The 18,589-nt window shown below is 40.3% G+C and overlaps 1 protein-coding gene across 1 annotated transcript in view; it reads left to right on the forward strand.

Moving 5' to 3' along the window:
- TMEM132C (transmembrane protein 132C) overlaps positions 1-18,589 on the forward strand; it is a 208,191-nt gene that overhangs the window by 57,419 nt on the left and 132,183 nt on the right. The window contains exon 2 of the mRNA XM_086761403.1: positions 4,675-5,563. Within this exon, the coding sequence (XP_086617529.1) occupies positions 4,675-5,563 (889 nt within the window). The remainder of the gene's footprint in view (positions 1-4,674; positions 5,564-18,589) is intronic.

Consider the following 18,589-nt stretch of genomic DNA (forward strand, 5'->3'; position numbering starts at 1 on the left):
CCAGTCCAAAGGAAAGTTTTTTCAAACCAACCTCATAAAAGAATGGCTTAAAAATAATAAGCTTTTATGACTGTTCCAGTGAATCCAGCACCCAGCGCTCCAGCTCCATATGAAATCTCCCCAAAGAAAATTTCCCTCACACTAGAATCCAAGAAATAATAATACAGATCAGAATTCACCGTTTCCTATCCAGCTCCAGAAACAAACTTGCTACGTGATAGGAATTTGAACTGGAGTGTCACACTGAAGCCAGTGATGTGCTTAACAGATGCCTGTTTGGGTTCAGATGAAGTGCTGCAGAAGCATATGATGCCAGAAGGAGGATTAAAAAGTTACCGGGCTGTTAGAAAGGAGGAGTAATTAATTGTAAGCCATAACTTTTGTTCTTGGCCAATACTAGTTTTGTTTGATGGTTCTTAATCTTTTTCCATACTGGACTTCATCTCTGGAGAAGTTGTAGCTCTCATTTGATAATGTAGGAGGGTAAAGCACTTACTGCCTACTTGTGAGTCAGGCCTGCCGTAATCAGAGTTAGTTTGCATTACAGAAACTGTGTTTCTGCATTTCCTCTCTCACCCTTGTCCGTATTCTTGATTTCCATTTCAGTTTGTAAAAGCCCTGATGAAATGAGACTTTCATTTATCTGAACCCAAGTGGAAGGCCAACAAGCATTTTTAAGGATCAAGACTCTTAGTTGAAGCATCCAGGGTTTTCTCAGGATATTTACACCCTTTAGCTAAGCTGTTTGAGGAAGTTCAGCTTTCATGACGTAAGTTGTATTTGTATAAATGTGCTTATGGCACTTCTGTCACAGACTCAGTTCCATTTTACTGGTACAATTGTGCCCATATTAGAGGCTGAACTGGCAGTGAAATATTGCTCCCACAACTGATACTGTCATAGGGATAAAACACATAAATTTACACCCGGCTTTAACATGAACCTCTCCAAATATGTTAGTGTTTGAGCATAAAAAAGTTTAAAATGGAGAAATCTGTTCTAGAGCACCTGAAAGCACTGATAGGCATGGCTGCTGCCTTTCCCCCTGCTTCCCCCCCTGCCTCGCAGCAGGCAGTCTATGTATTTTTCAGGCAGACAAAGTAATCTTACTTAATGATTAAACAAAATAATAACTTGTGATATGAAACTCAGAAAGACCATGGCATCTTGTTTAAACAGATTCTCTGATAAATTGAAGGACTTTGTAGCTGAGCTGATCAGGCATACAAAAATGTTCTCTGGAAACATTGGTAATTAATTATACTGGGACATGAAGGTTATTGGGTAGAGATGGAGAGTACAGGACAAATGCCTTAAATGATGGCCTGTAGTTGCTGATGCACATGGTTGGGATTCTAAAATAAAATGAACAATTTTAGCTATCAGTTTTATCAGTAAAAGGCTTAAAGTGCTTAAATAAATAGTCTAAAGTACAGCTATCACTATAGAAATATAGCACTCCATTATGTATGGTATGAAAGTGGGTGGAAATCTTTAGACTACAATAAAAAAGAAAAGCTTTTTCTTCTTTTTGCTGTGAGTCTGACCACATAGGTTTTGCTATTTGCCTTCAGCTTATTAAAGCAGAAGAGTTGTATGGCTGTTTTTATTAATATTGGGCCAAGTCTTACATACCTCCTCCATGTGATTGATCCAGGATAAATGGTGTGCCTGCAAAAATGAGACCACTGTCTGAGGATAACATGTTACAGCAAAAGTCCTGGGAATTGTAGAAAAACAGCTGCTAAGTTTCAAGCGTAGATCCTGATCAACAGCCCTTTGAAATCAGAGGAGGTCACTTGTCTCTGCAGCCTGCTGAGTTTATTTCTGGGGTTTTTTTTTGTTTTTTTTTTTTGTTTTTTTTTCAGATCTATTGAAGCCAAAGGTATTCCCTCAGTAGCAATGGTGCCACATCTAGAATATCTGTAATAATGGAAACACTTCAGCAAAATGTACATGTGTGCTTAAGTCAACTAATGCTTGCATTCACAGAAGTGCTTACATGCTTTCTTGAACTAGAGCTTGCTGTTCTCTAATATTTCAAGGCTCTTGGCCTGAGACAAGAGGATGCCTAATAAAGAAATTCTAGTCACTCATCAATTCAAATTTAGTAGCCAAACTGACCAGAAGAAGCTGACTTCTTGTGTGGCAAACCAGGTGTTTTTAGAAGAATGATGATACCTGTCATGTAAATGTCAATGAGTGCTCTTTGCAAAGGGCTGTGGGAAGCTGACCAGCTCTCAGCAGGCTTATCCAGGGCAGGTGAAGGGATTTAGAGAGGAAAGTGAGAGCAAACTGCTACTGTTCCACTAAATAAAGTTTGTGTAGGCTTTGCTGTTTTCTTGAAAGGTCCGTGGTCCAAAGTGGGTTGTCTTTGCATTCCATAATTCAGTGTTACAGCACTTGGGGATGTAACCCTAACAGATTAATATTTTGATTCAGCTAAGGGGAAATCAATCATCCAGCTCAGGATGTGACATTTGTAGATTCCTTTCCAGCAGAATTAAAATGCATGCCAAGGACTGGAGACTTACAGGATTGTAACAGTGTGCTAAACTGATGTTATATTTTTAAAGTGGATCCGCTTGACAGAGCGGGGTTTGTGCTGGTAATTCACTGTGTGCTGGTATTTTCATTGACAGGCCTCTTACCTTTTCTTTTTCTCTTTTTGCCTTCTATTTTATTTTTTTAATTATTTTTCTCTAGTCATGGCAATTTACTCATTTATGAGAACTAATGCTACTATCCAGTGGTGATGCATGAATTAAACATGAGTGAATACATCTTAATTCCTTATTTAAAATTTATGGCTGCCGTCCTTTGAGAGCTCTGATTTCCTCCTCCTCCATGTCTGTTTCTTTCCTTTTTTCTTAATTGCCTAACACCTGCCTTCCAGAGCTCTTCGCTTCCCCGGCACCAAGTAGCTCAACAGATTGTAGTGAGGTTGTGTGTCAGCAGTAGTCATTTGGTGTAATGACAGATATTGAGTATTTATTATTTTAAAACATTTAATTAAATTTGACTGCATAATTAGCATGCTGCCAGCCAGACCTGCTAGAAGGACAGTGAATCTATTATTTGTAAAAGTCCTTAGGCTGCTGACCTTTGTGAGAAAGCTGACAAGAGAGTCTGTCTCTCTAGGGCTTCTTAGTGATCTTTAGGTGTTCCTGGGTATCAGATGAATCTGTGCATTAAGCATTGCTCTGACGGTTGCCTTTTTTTCTTTGAAGAGCAGAGCTTACACAGAACCTTAAATCCTGACTCTGATGGGATTCCCCAAGGACACTGGAAGTGATAAATATCTGAGGGCAAGGTCTGTTTTTAAATACTAAAGACAGTCTAACACTAGACGCATCACCGTTCATTTACCTTTTGTACCTATAGTCAATAGCTTCAGTATCAGTTAAAGGGATTGTCACTAGTATTTTGTAATCCACGTGTATTTTAACTGTTCTTCATTGTTATCTACACTAATTGAGGTAATAAATGTTACCTTTCAACACTATGTGTTGTTAATCTTTATAACAGGAAAACAACATATAGGTCAAAAAGGATCTGATATTCAGCTGAAACTTAAAATCGGCCAATATGTACCAATTTCTCTCTGTGTGCATCTTGTATATTAGTACTTGTTGAAGTATTTCTAGGCTGCGATGTGCATCTGCATTTAAATAACTTAGAAACCGGAGCTACTGTCAATATTAAATTATAGAGGTGTAGACCATAGTGCTAGAAACAGTAATAGAAGAGCAAGGCTTCTTGACGGAGGAAGAGAGGAGTGAAATGGTGTGTGTGTCAGTTCTGAGAAAAGCAGTTTCTGTCTTTGGCTGCAGAACAGAAATGATCTTTGATCTCCTGGCCAGTGTTCCTGCAGGGATAGTGATTAGCAGTCCTTCGGGGGCTGTGGTTCAGTGGACAGTACTGACGTATCGAATGCCTTACACATGCTGTAACTGAGCAGAAAGATTGGAAAGACAGGAGGGAAGTTTCTAAGTGGGTGGAAAGTTTAGAAGAGGATGGTATGACCAGAAAAAGAGTGGGGAAGGCGAGCACGTGGGTGGTTTAAAAGACACTCTGTTTACTTACAGAATTGCCTTTGAAAGGCTTTGACTTTGATTTGCGGCCAGTCCTTAAGAGAATTGGTGTGTGCAAACTTATGCAGGTTTTCCTGAAGTTTTGTTAGGGAGGTGAGACACTGCATAGGAGTGACAAGTAAACTATTTATTTCTCTTTCAGGTGACAGTCAAAATATTCTACGAGTATTTTATAGATTTGCTGTGTATTAACAAAGTACTGCTGCAATTCAGTTTAGCCATGTAAAATAACTATTGGGACAAGCATTGCTTCTATTATGTGAACCTTCCTCTTCTACTTCCTCCAAGAGTATGAATAATTGATCGTGCTGCAGACAACCCTTTGTACATCACCTGTGTGACAAAACATTTATCACAGATAAATGCAAGGTAGCACTAAACCTGCATTTTTTTTTCTTTTGTGAATGTAATACAAAAAAAAATAGCTAAATCTAAGCATGTAGCTACACTATAAATTATTTTTTTTTGCATGAAATAATGCTTGTTCTGAACTTACCAGGTACAACTAAAGTTGTAGTAAATGTCCCTTTGAACCTATAAGCAGATTTGATCTAACTCACATCACCTTTTCTTTTACTAGTGACAGACTGTCGAGGGGTCTTGGACAATAATCAGAGATTTTCTTCACTACCAACATACCTTCCTGTGAGCTATCGGATCTTCAGTGCTGAGACATCTTTCTTTCTCAAAGAAGCCAACCAAGACTTTATGAGAAATTCCAGTTTGCGGTCCAGGGTGGAATCATTCTTCCCATATAAAGCCAAGAGATCACCTGTGTTAAATGCCAGCTATGGACCTTTTTCTGTTGAACAAGTTGTGCCCCAGGACCTAATGTTAACTTCCAACTTTTTTGGATCTGCCAACAAGTTTACTTATAACTGGAAACTTCAAGCCTACATAATGAGCAACAAAATTTACCCGAGCAAGCCCAAAGTCCAGGTCCTGTTCTACATCGTGGGCAGGGACTGGGATGACTATAGCACCACAGAACGGCTGCCCTGCCTGCGGGTGTTTGCCTTTCGAGAGACACGAGAAGTCAGAGGCAGCTGCAGGCTGAAAGGGGATCTGGGGTTGTGTGTGGCAGAGCTGGAGCTCCTGCCAAGCTGGTTTAACCCCCCCACGGTTGTCACAGGCCGTAAGAAGCCACTGGATCAGTTTGAAGGGAGCCCTGTGGAGCTTTACTATACTATTCAACCGGGAGAGGAGAAGGGGGAGTGTATGGCTGAGGATATAAGGAAGGGAAATGCTATCCGGCCAGGAAAAGATGGCATGGATGAAACCATATCCCACCTGCAGAGGATTGGATCTGTTAGCCTCTATCGAGGCCAGGAGACTTCTCAGCTAACAGAGTTACGGCTGGATAGTAATATTGTTGTCTGGTTGCCCTCAAAGCCTGTCAAACAAGGAGAGGTTGTGAATGTTTATGTGACAATTGCCAACAATTCAACGGTGGATCAGTTCATACTCAGGTACAGTAGGTTGTTCTTGTATGTTTCTAATGTGGTAGCATGCAAGGATGTTGGGGACATGGGACAAATCTCAACTAATTTGAAGTTAATCCATGTTGAAGGCTGCTCCTGGTCACTGAAATACATTGTTTTCCTCCTTGAACGCTATGAAGAAGATCAGAAACCTCCATCACTAGGAGGCTTTTAACTTGTATGCCATGCTATTTGTCACATGCCCGCACTATGCAACAACTTACAGAACACTGCAATTCTCTGCTTTAGTGGGGCTGTTTCTGTGCGATGACAGACAGTGAGGCACTGGAAAAGTTCTCTGCTTTACAGGGCTTTTAAAATCAGGTTTTTATTGCACAGACATGGAGTTTAAACGTAGCAAAACTTCCATTACCTGCTTTTCTTTAAGTGCTCTGGCAGTGTTTTGCCTCTCCCACACAGAGTGGTTTTGTTATGAGAGCTCTTTAGGGAGGGGTTTAACTATCTACTTGCAGTTAAGTAGCATTTGTCTTTGCCAACATGTGTACCCTTTAAAATAAGGCCTAAGGTGTTTGATACTGCTGTTGATTGTAAGGGACTGTTAGAAATGAGTGCCATTATTCTGGACAGGAGTGGCGAATACAAGAGCTGGGAACACAAGAACTGCCTTACTGGGTCAGATCGCTTTCCTTTTATTTTCTTCTTTAGCAGTTTCCCTACCGATCGGATGAAAAACCTTTGAGGATGACAAAGACTGGGAAACTTGTTAATCACTGAAATATTTGATGTATCTTTTTTCCTTGTTACTAGGCTTTAAATTCAAGGGAAATTTCCACGGTGATAAGCAACAATTGCTCTTTAAAGCCTTAGGGAATCAGAGTTTCCCAAAAGATTCTGTACATGAAAGTATTTATTTCTAAGGCTTATATGAATTAGATTAATACATAGTTGACAACTACTGAGGAGAATAGCCTTTAGAACAGGAAGTGTCGCTTGGCAGATAAAAGGCTTTTATTTTAAAAAAGGGGGATTTTAGTCATCCCAGAATCGTTCTGATGTTTGCAGCTTTGGTTAACTTGGTGAGATAATCTCCCAGACACCTGTTTACTGAGTGAAACCTCTGTTATAGAAGTGTTTTCTGACCTCGTTGCTTATCTTTTATTGAAAATCCTTTTTCACAAAGTAGTAGAAACAGAATACTTTTCCACATAACAAGCATAGCTGTGGTGAAAGAAGAAATCCCAAGGCAATGAGCTGGGTGTTCGCTGGGTGGATGGGAGAGGGGATCACCCTTTGAAGGTCTATGTCACAATCTTTATTTTCCTGAAAAGTGAGTTGAAGATAAACAAGCTTGTAGAAATCTGGTGATGTATTTCTTTGCTCAGAAATGAATCTGAATGCATAGGCAAGGATATAATTTGCATGCTGCAACAGATAGAAGTGATAATGTAGGACGTCAGTAGTTGCCTGTGTGACTTACTGTTATGGACAAAATGGATTGGCTTTGGTTTTGAGAACAGAAGGCTGATTTATTTGAAGTAAATAGTCTGACAATTGTTGGTATATTGGTTGTTCTATGTCATCACAAGTGCAGAGCTCATGCCGTGTTCTGTTGTTGAAACACCCTTTTGGTGAAAACGGGATTTGTGTTTTTGCTTAAAATTTGTTTTGAACCAGGCACAAGAACACAGGAGGCTGAAGAGACCAAGATTCCACCCCCCCCCCCCCTCCCCCACAAAGGGCTTTTCCTTGTTTCCAGTGGGGATGGGCAGGTAGTAATTATTTTGAGATGTAGTATAGGGCTGATTCACGTTCTAAAAATTAGCACTGTTCAGTGTGCTGCCTTCTCTCTCCCACCGAAGGCAAGAAAATCAATATGAGATACTCCAAAGCAGTCTTGATTTTGAAAATTTTGACTTGCATGTTAGTCTTTTGTATCTACCAAAGATGCTGATCTGTGGAATTGCTAAGGCATCAGATGGAAGCTTTGTTTAAGGTCTACAGGAGGGTAAAAAAAAAAAAAGTCACTGTTTTCCTGACACTGCAATAGGAAGGGACAGCTGATACCCACTGGCAAAAGTCATGTGGGACCATCTCACCAGTCATGAACTGTATGGCCTGTTCTGTTGACTGTGAGGGTTTCGTTTGTGGTTTTAATGGCAGAGTGGCTGGTGGAAGGCTGGCAAAGCCAAATTAAGCTTCCTGGTTCTGTGGTGGAAATCTGTTGTCTTCAGTGAAACTTTGCAGGTGTGAAAGAGTATGGAATTTGACCCAGGAATCTGACGTGCCTGTACCTTGCAGGAAAAAAAGCCAAGTGAATACAGCAGCGAGGGAGCAGGCAGTGCATACGCTGGGTCTGCCTAGGGGCTCCTTTAACCTTTTCTGTGGCCATTTGCCTGGTTGGATAGAGGGTTGTATGCGCTCATCCTCATGGGTTCCCAGCAGAGCAATCCCTACATCCCATGACATGCATTCACATTTAATCATCCTAAAGAAAAAACATACCACACGTTATCCCCAGGCATGGTGTGTTTGTTTATTTTCTGCTTCTTGTATATTATTCATTGAGGTATTGCAACATCCAGTGCTGAAGCAAACAGCATGTGATCATTGCTTTAGGGAGGGGGGAATAATAACTACAAATCTTCTCTGGCGAAAGGAAAGTAGGCTGGTCTAAATGACCTCATATCCACAAATCACTGCGACTGAAACTGTGTTCTTAAATTGTGTCTTAATTCAGAATCCTATTACTGTATCAATGAATTTATCAGCCCAAGAACACCAGTGAAGTCGAAGAAAATGACTGATATGACAGGAAGTGAAGCGAATTATGCGTGGTAGTACATTAACGCAGTAGGAGCACTGTCTAAATAAAGAGTCCTTCCTTTCTTGCATCTAGTCAGCACAGGGCTGTTATGAAAGCAGTTCAGACAGTACTGATAGGTTATAGGATATAGGTTCTGTTCACAGGCCTGTTCCTGTCCTGCTGTGTCACCTCTGGTAAGTCTTTACAGGCATTTTCTATGTGCAACATAGAAAATGCAAACAGTTGGTCAGCATCCCTCTCAGGAGTGGGAAACCTGTTTCAGTCTTGTTCCAAAAATACTTTTACTTTCTCTGATGGAAGGGGTTTCAGGTTTGTCATAGATTATCAACAGTATTATGAATGGGAAAAATCTTGATAAAAGAGCTGATGAAATACAGAAAGGGGGAGAAAATATTGCACTGCATTCCTACCATTGGGAAGGATTTCTGAGCTCCCAGAAGAGATGAATTGCACTCAGTGCTGTCTGCCCAGTAAGGAAAATTACTGTTACCTCTAGTGCTTGGGTAAACTATGAACAGAAGGAAAGAAGCATCAGTATAGGGCAGAAAAGTAAAACCCAGCAATATTTAAAATTAAGATCATTTAGGTCTCCTGTATACCTCCCAGAGCTGTTATAAATTAACACCTCTGGCTTCAGCAGAGCTACCAGGATTGATTGTTGCTTCACCAATTGCTGTGTACATAAGCTTTTCTCATCTGAGCCATCATTTTGGATGTATTGTCTGTAAGGATTAGAAAGCAAAATCCTTAGGACAAGACCCTGTTCTTGAATGCTTTTATGAACTGCCCTCACACCCACCAGGCTACAAATAAGGGGAAAAGCAATAACTGTACTGAAAATCTGCTGTTCTTGTGAGGTTAACTTTAAAAAAGTAACATGTAGCTGCATGTGAGTGCTGAGATATTTTGAAAGTAATTAGGAAACTGGGCACTTCATTTCTATTTGTAGTACTGGGGAGCTGGTGAGCTGAGTGCGTTAGGCAGCTTTGTAAAGGTCGGTCTGCGTGCATCGCTGTGTTTGTTCTGTAGCTCTAAATACTTCTCCAGCTACTACACCATTAAAGGATCCTTCCATCTGCTTTTCATGGCGTGACATGCCACATTTGATCTGGCAGAGCACTGTACAGCACAGGGCCAAAGCAAAAGGTGCAGGAGTGCTAAGTGGTTTATGTTACTCTGCTGGGCAGCAGCTAATCTCTAACTCACTCTAGAAGGTGCTGAGCCACCAGATAACCCAATTTACAGGACGCACTGAGCAGGATAAGTAAAGAGAAAGGGGATGAAGTTGTTATCTGTCCTGATTAGAGAAAAGAGGTGAAAAACAGTGGCACTTTTTTTTTTCCCCCTCAGGCTTCTTATTACAGATTTTGCAGTGCAGCTCATTGCACCTGAAGAGATGTAGGTTGTAAACAGTGTTACTGAATTACCTTTGACCAGCAAACAAATCAACCCAAGACAATGGATAATTAGTAGCAATAATAAATCTACAGATTGGAAGAAGGATAAAGGATAAACGCAGTGAGGAAAGCTATTAAACCCATCAGCTGAGGCAGCTTTATATGTCAGTTCCTAATGAGTATTGACAGCAGTGCTGTTAGGTACTATTGAGAACCGCTAAGACCTAGAGGAAGATGCACAGAAAGTAGGACTACAGAATAGCAATAGCTAGAAAAAGAAGTTATGATCGTAACATCGATGTACTGCTTGCTTGTAAATCTCAATATTTTGAAGACTAAGTTGTGATCTGGCCATAAATAGCCATTTTGGAGGAACTGGTCATGGAAAAGGGGGATCTCCAGCAGCAAGTGTGCTTGTTTTGCATGGAAGACCTATTTGAGCCTCCCTAGGGAGTACACCACTCGGGGGAGGTGTCTATGCTTGGCACTGCCCTCGCTGTTCTACCTGCTGTATAGAAAAGAAACAAAAGTAATAACATTTTCAAGCAATTACTGTTTAATTTTAGATACTGACATTTTAATCATACCTTATGATGAAATAACCTTTAGTACCCTGAAATTTACCTGTGCTTAATTGTTGGTTTATCATTTTTTATGTTATAGTGCTGTAGCATCACTGCAAATGCAAGCAACATTGTGGTGACTGACTGAAGCTGAAGTTAACCAGAATATATAAGAACAAAACCAGAGCTGAGTTCTCTCTATGTTTTGTGTTAACTCATAATTTGGGACATATTATCCCAAGTACCTATTTTCCACAATAAATGGAGTGCTGATTTCCAACTGTGAAATGAAGAGTGTGCTTCTTTATACTGCTTCATATTTTAAAATTAATGTAGCTCAGAGTGAAATGAAGAGAGACAGAATGATTTGGTGGGATGCTCTTCTGGGTGTACATGTGTGTCTCCAGATGTGAATTGCAACAAAACATTTTTCATTTTCTATGCAGCTTTGCATTACTCAAATATTTAAAAGTTATTTCACTGCACAAAAGCATTTCAGTTGACATCTGAAGTGAAAGGAGTTTGAAGCCTTCAGATTTGCTTCTCTTGTCTCATTATTTCATGTTCAATTTGCAATTGAAAAGAAGATCTTGTCTTAAAAAATTCAGACCCACACTTTCACCTATTGCACAACTGTAAAAAAAAAAAAACCACAGATATAGTCTCTGAAAGCTAGATTTCCTTTTATAGTGCCCTATACCTTCTCTTTAGACATGCATCTTGTATTCTGAGGCATAGATAAAACTAAGTGGCTAATTTTTACACTGTATAGACAAGAATGCATGTTGGGCACTCTGGGTAGCAAACTGCTGTTTGTTCTCACCAAGACTGGAAAATAAAAAGTTTGCTTATGAACCTTTAATCAGGGTTCAAAGAAACTGGAAGTTTCTGAAGCTTTTCCCAAAACTTCAGAAACTCTTCCTCAGTCTTCCAGCTGATTAAAGGGGTTTCCAAGTTATTTTGTGGTATTGGTAGGACCCGTAAAGTCAGAAATGGTTTGCAAAAGTGTTCAGAACTGTGAATTATGGCTTGAAGGGGTTTTGTATCTTTCACGGGTGAAGTGTTTTTATATTTCATTGTCTAATGTTTAGCTCTTGGAAACTTTAATTCCTGTTGATTTTTTTTTTTTTCCCTTCTATTGAATGATTAGTAACAATTCAGCTACAAATCTACAGTGCAGGAGGTTAATGTAAGAAAGGCAGTGGTCTGGTGCACTAATTCTCTGTGCACTAATTAGGAAATCGAGACGTGGATTCTCTTCCTGCTTCTGTTCAGGACTTACTGTGTTATTTTAGGCATATCATTTTATCCTTGCTTACACCTTCACCTTCTCAGATTGCTTGTTTGTGTTATACACAATTCAGGGTTGAGACTGGGCTGTGCTCTGTGTGCATCATTCAGTGTAGCCAGCCTCTGATCCCCACAGGACATCTGTGTTACATAACACAAGTGACAGTAAATCATACAAAGTTGTTACACTGTGGGAATTATGGTTTTTGCAAGTAACGAAGTGTAATAGCACCTTGCAAGTGCTTTGATAAAATTTCTCCAAAGTAAATACTTTGGTTAAAAAAATCATAGCAATTGTGTCCTGTCATTGTTTATATTCTGCTTCATAAGCACTGGGGACGTAGTCTGCTGGAGTACTCCTAATTGTCAATTAGAGAGTATGACAGACTAACAGTAAAATGGTAAATATTTCCTAATATAACTTTAAAAAGCATTTGTGATGTAAAAAAAAAAAAAAAAAAAAACTACTTCAGAGAAGAGAACGTGTTAATTCTGAGAGAGTGGTATCACACTCCAGTTAGTTTAATTTCATTAGCCCTTAGCAGGCGCTTTTCATGGACATCAGTGTCATACCAGGGGCAGCTGGGTCCTCCAAACAAATGAGTCATTCTCAAAAATGCTAAGCTGGTGAGGATGTCCTTTAAACAGAGATTGAGGAAAAGGTGCTTCTCACCAGAACAAGTGAAGAGGGGAAGAGCTCACTTGAGTCTGTCATAGCAATGAGTCAGGTTTGGTAAAGTTTAAAAAGGAACTGATTATTCACTTGAAATTGAAGCTATTGAGAAAAGAGAAAACAGACACCTTCCCTGACCCTCTTTAAAAGCCTTTGAAAAAATGTGGTGCTTGAGGAACCTTCTGAGCAATTCTATTGATGTCTCCAATGCAGTGTACTCCTTAGTACTGAGAATAATCTGTGGATTTGTTGTTAGATTGAGTCTCTGTTCCTTGCTTTGGAAGTCGTTTGCTGATTGACCATGACTGAGTCGCTGCAGCACGGCTTTGCAGTCAGTGAACCAGGAGGAGACCTTAGATCCTGATACGGAGCTGAGCAGTAATGTTCAGTGGTGCTGAAGTCCGTCCTCGGCACAGAGAATCAAAAGTTAGAGCCTCCTGTTTGAAAACATTATCCTTAACACTCTGATCAGCTGCCTGTGAAGTGGAATTCCTATCATGCAGAAATCTTAAAGACTTAACTAAATCAGCAGTGTAATACTTGGAGGAATGTTCTTTGTATCGTGAAAGCAGGCATTTCCACAGTGCCTGTTCAGCTGCAGTCTGTGGGCTCTTTGAGCCGAATCCAAGGCTATCTCCGTGTTATCTTCATGGTTATGTGACAGAAAACACCTACATTTTTCTAGGTGCAGACTGACATGAAATCAAATCAGATGAATATAGACAAATTTGAAATAGATACATAGTTTATATAGTCTTTATATAACTCAACTGTAAAACACTTCTGGACTTTTGTACTTCAGGCTTGTATGTTTGAAAACTTTCCCTAGTATGTTGATCGGAAAATTAGAAGGAATTGCTAGGGGCCATTGTAGGGGGAGATCATAAATGGAAGAGAACAAAACTATGGCATCAGCAGTGAGCTGGAGAGTTACTAGCTATTAATGCTGCTTCAAGTGTTGGAGCTGCAGGTTTTGGTTAAGTTTTGGCAAATGCACGTGCACATCTGAAACTTTATATTGAGGCATCTTGTTAAAATCCCCTCTTGTCAGTAGTTTCCCTTCCCATCCCCTTTAGTCTCAGCAAATTGGTGAAGTCATTCCTGGCTGCTTTTCCAAATATGCTACAGCATGTGTTGCTAAACGCACTCCAGTGCCCTTTTCCTTCTGTTTTGAGACGCCGCTCAGAGGTACAGGGTGTCTCCTGCTGGCTTCTGCTCTGCTTGACCTTTCCAAAAACCTGTGCATGTGCAAGGCTGCTTAAAGATGAGATAAGGCACCTCTACTTAATTTCTGGTTAGACTGTTAGCCACTTGTGTGACTCAAGTTACAACAGTTAATTAAATCCTTGGTTACTTGTCTAATTAGAAACAATAGTGGCTCGTTAAAAGATCATACTATATAAACCCCAGTCCTCCCAAACCAGCAGTAGGGAGGGAAATTTCATACTACTGGGAGTGGATTTTACTTGAACTAAGATAATGTTTTTTGGCTGTCTGAAAAAGGCTGTGATCTGGTGCATTAGGGAATCTCCTGGGAACCCTCAGTGTGATTATCTGACAAGCTGTTGGGTTCCAAGGCCACTGTAAGCAAGAAAGTGTGTAAGCCTGTAGGTCTGAATGGAAATGAGTATCCCAGAGAAAAACTGTATGTGCTTTACAACCTAGCGCATCTGTTAAAGCTGTGTAAAAGCAGTACTGACTTGCTGGAATGATACTGGCAGGGACATCAGCAAGTTGTAGCCTATGGCTTGTAGGGGGAAGGATTTGGGATGGAGTGGAAGTACAGGAAATAATCCTAGAGTAGGTACCTGACCCAGTAGAACTGTAAAATCTGGTGGGTTTTTTTGGTTTTTTTTTTGTTGGTTTTTTTTTTTGGTTTTTTTTTTTTTTTTTGGTGCTTGTGGGGCTCATTATTTAAGACAGAAACTGTCAGATTGATTGAAGTTTCTGTTTTGGCAAACTACTGCTCATCACTTCTGACAGCACATACACAAAGAACTTAAATTGTTTATATGTTCTTATGGCACTTTCCAGTTAAAACTTCCACAGAAGGCATGGGGGTGATGAGAAGTGCTGCTTTGCACTTAAGTGTTAATTTCTAGGGAAAGCTGAGCTGAGCTTTCCTATAAGGTATAGAGCATCTGGCTCCAAATTTTGTCACTGTTTCCTTTGGGGACCCCATTGGGGTGCTCTGTACTTCCTTGAAATCACACCCTGCCCTGTTTGTGCTGCCTCTTCAGAGAGGTTTGTGCTGTTGTGTGTAGTACTGTCTTGAAAATAAAATTGCACTTTCAGTGCACAGAAGAGCTGATTAATTCATAGTTTAGATGAGACTGGGTTAAAAAGAAATTCAGCATCTTTTTTGTTTGTTTGTCTGGTTCCTGGTGTGTTACAAAATGTCTCTGTTAGCAAAGCTGCCAGGGGGTTAATTTGCACTAACAGTCTAATCATCTCCAACAACATCATTTTAGGTTTTCATATTGCTGCTTAGATCAGCAAGACTAGAGAAAAGAGGACTTGAGAAATACCGCATATCTTGGGGGAAAAAAAAAAAAAAAAAAAGAAAAATGGGAAGGAAGCATTTCAGACATAGCCCTCTGCATTATCAGCTGTCAGGCTGCTTGAAAAGATTTGCTTTTTCTTACAAGCTGTGGCTCTAAGATGTAAATTCAGCCTTGATTTCTAAAGTGCTGTGAGACTGAGATCTTTGTACAAAAGAGACAGGCTCATTAAAGGGAATATGTGGTACTTACACACCGAAGTCTAGAGCTGGATTCCTCAACCTCCCCGATTAGTCATTACACAGAGCACACAAGTAGTTGTGGATCATGAATCACAACTTGGCTTTGCAGATAAAGGAATTCCTGACCTACTAGACCATAAAGCCATCCCTCGTCTTTCCCTTGCCCGGTGAGTGCTGGGGAAGGCAGTTCAGCCCTATAGGTGATCATTAAGGAACAGATGTTGCTGGCCAGCCTAGGGGGGCTCCTTGTTTGGCATATTGGACATTGGATTGTATTTTGAGGTAACTACATTTTGTTATGGATTGCATGGCAGCTCAGGACTCTGAGCTTTGCTATAGCTTTTAAAAAATTGGGCACTGTGATGGGAATTGCTGGAGTTACTGAGTCACTTGGTGTGCCTGGTCTCAGCAGGTTGTAAAAATACCACTAGTAGCAACAAAAATATTTTTTTGCTTGAGGGTATGTCTAGCTTAGAAAAAACCCTGATTGCATAGAGAGTTCTTCCTATGGAAAGGAAACACCAACCCACAGTAGGAGCTTGTCACTTAAGAATGTACCCGAATTTAGTCCTGTCAAATGTAATGAGAATATTCACAGGCTTCAGGCTGCTTTTTATCTCCCTGTATCTGAGACATTCATGAGAGTACATGTTAGCTCCAGGTTCTGCTTTTCTCATCCATAGCAGCCTGATTACAGTCTTCCAGCAGAAGGGAATGACCAAACCTTTTTGGTTTTTTTTATGTACTTAGTTGCTATTGTTTGCATGATGGTAATGATAGTGGAGAATGTACACTTACATGTAATATTGTTTTCTGAGACAGCAGATGATGAAAGGATAGTGTAAAGTTTTAATTTGTTTAAATTCTTCACACTATGAAGAGGACAGAGCTCATCTGAACACAGATGCTCAGGGCAAATACAGGAACAGAGAGCAGGCGGTGTTACACAAGTCAGCTGTAGTGTCAGGAGGGTCGCACAACCTTGCAGGTAACATCGCAGCAGCATTCAAGTAGGTGACCTTGGATCCTTGACACTGGACTTTGATTTACTGGTGGGCACTGCTGTGCTTGTGGTGACACGTGAAAGCGGTGACTCCAGACTAACAAGCTCAGCTTCGCGGCAGAAGTAAAGGGAAGTAACAGCAGCCTTTCGGCTTAGGTCCATTAGGGGTCTGAGCTAGGTGACATTTAGCTTCAAAGCAATTCCCCTGTGACTTTCATGGTGAGGTGTTAGTATCTTAAATCAAGGTATTGAAAGCCCTAGAAAGGATATTGCAAGTGACAATCTAGCCTGGACAGAAATGTGTGAAGATGATGTGTAATCTCCCCTTTCTAAGATTCCAGGGTACTGCTTAAGAATTTTTCTCTTATCTGTCAGAGACAATGTTATTGTAATTAATGCTGGGCAGAAATATTGACATAGTAGAGCAAAGATTGATTTTTATCAGCCGCTTATAGATAGTGACAGCTGGTTAATATTAATATTTTTCTGAAAGATCTTTAAAGGAATTCTGAATAGTTGTTCAGAAATTAATATACCTCCTCTCTCTTCATGTTAAAATATGCCTGTGCTGTCATCTATAGTTTGCGTTCTTTAATTTTCATAGCATCTCAGGTGATGGGTGCTTTGTCCATTGCTATGGTAACAGCTGTTTCTATTTCTTACTCGAAGTAAACATTGACATAAAATCTACTGTAATGTGTTCTTTTTAGTCATCTTGTACACCTAATGCATGCCATAGCTGTGCAAATATCTCCTGATTGTAGTGGTAGAGAGCAATAAAAAGTCTAGTGCCCTGGTATGTAACTGGTTTCGCCTTTCAACACGTACATAATTTTGTTAGCTACTTCAACTCTACCCCTACCCATGTTTAATTAGATTTCAGATACTTCAGGGCAGAAACAGTCCCTGACTGTGTGTTGGTGAGTGCTGAAGGGAAATGGGTTCTAATAGCAGATGAGGCGTGCTAACTTTGGGTTTGCTCTCATACAGCTCCGTTTTGAAGTTGAATTGATCCCATGAATTTTTGGCAGTTTTTCAAAATCCCTCCTATCATCCTTCTGAACGCTGATGATGGGAGTAGCAGTTTTCTTCCTCTGTTAGTACTTCTATTTTGTTGCCTTAAAAAAACCCAAATGTCTTATGAAAAGCTGTGTGAAACTGGTAGCCCCAGTTCTGCCTGCAAGGCTCTGCTACCCAATTCCCTTCAGATTGTGGTTCCTCAAAACCTGTGTGGAGTGATGCACATGCAGAGCGAAGTGTTACAGTTCCTTCCTCGCAGCAGGGGAGATGATTTGCTTTGAGCCCTGACACCCAGCAGCCCCTGTGCCACCCCACTGGGGAGAGCTGTTAGGTCTGTGCTGCTCTTGGAAGGAAAAATGCTGTTGGAAAAATTCTTGCTGCAAATGTTTTCTAGGTAGGGTTCTCTGCTTCCTATCACAATTGTCTGATAGATGTAGCAATTATCATTTTGGTTTAGAATGAAAAAAAATCTAATTTTTATCTACGAGAAGAGGCTTGCATGTTCTGTATTATATTCTATATGCTTTTAGAGTGATTCAGATGGAACCTCATTAAACCTCTTTACAGCCCTCTTAGGTTCATCTCTGTTAACTGTTATAGGGATTTCCCATGAGGGAAAGACTCTGTACCACCTTGCACTAAAATCGAGCACAATTTAATCTGATAGGCGATTGTATTGGGAGTGATGACATTAAAAATGCTGTTCATGGATAGAAGTGTTTGCAGAACTGAAGTTGTAAGCCCCAGTTCTGCAAAAAGACTATTCATGCACTTAGCTGGATGTGCTGTGGCCAAAGTTAAATGTGTGCAGTCACTTTTAAAATCAAAATCATGCTTTATGAAATGTTTAATCCTGCAGATGGGAATGTGCTATGTACTGCTATGTACTGTAACGAATATTGTTGGAAGGAGTCTAATTGCTTACCCGTTTGATGCAAATCAGGTGATACTTTCTTACTTCTGTGGTTAAAGTAAACTAATCATACAGTTAGCTAGGTTTTAAACACTACTGATCGTTCTGGTTTGGCAGTAGTACTCCTTTCTTCCATGTTAGTAAAGCTAATACCAGAAGGTGTCATTTTTAGGGCCTTGCCTAACATTTTACAGTAGGCATATTGGGTAAGAGGGCTCAATTGAAAGAGCCACAACAACTCTCTTGTTCTCATAGTGCTAAATGGAGTGAGTCATGGCTAGATCTCGGCTGGATGTAAGAGCGATCCCTGGGAATGGGAAATGGTCAAGAACTTCTTGTTCTAGGAAGCTCTGATTGTTCAGAAAGGCAGTGATTGTCCTTGTGTTGCATAATTATATCCGCCGCCACATATCCCACTCCTGTTCATTTCTATTATGTCTTTTTATTGAAGTCTTAGCTATTCAAGGAGGAAATTTAACAGATTCATGGCAAGAGCGAGTGAACATCCGTGCGTCCTTCTCTGCTCAAAAGAAGTCTCAATGGATAAGGAATGTTACTTTGATAATTGTTTAAATGGTGCTCAAGGGGTCCCCTGGGCTAGTTACATTGGCTCTATGGTTTGCCTTT

This window comes from Chlamydotis macqueenii, chromosome 17 (assembly GCF_036417535.1).
Source record: "Chlamydotis macqueenii isolate bChlMac1 chromosome 17, bChlMac1.mat, whole genome shotgun sequence".
NCBI lineage: Eukaryota > Metazoa > Chordata > Aves > Otidiformes > Otididae > Chlamydotis > Chlamydotis macqueenii.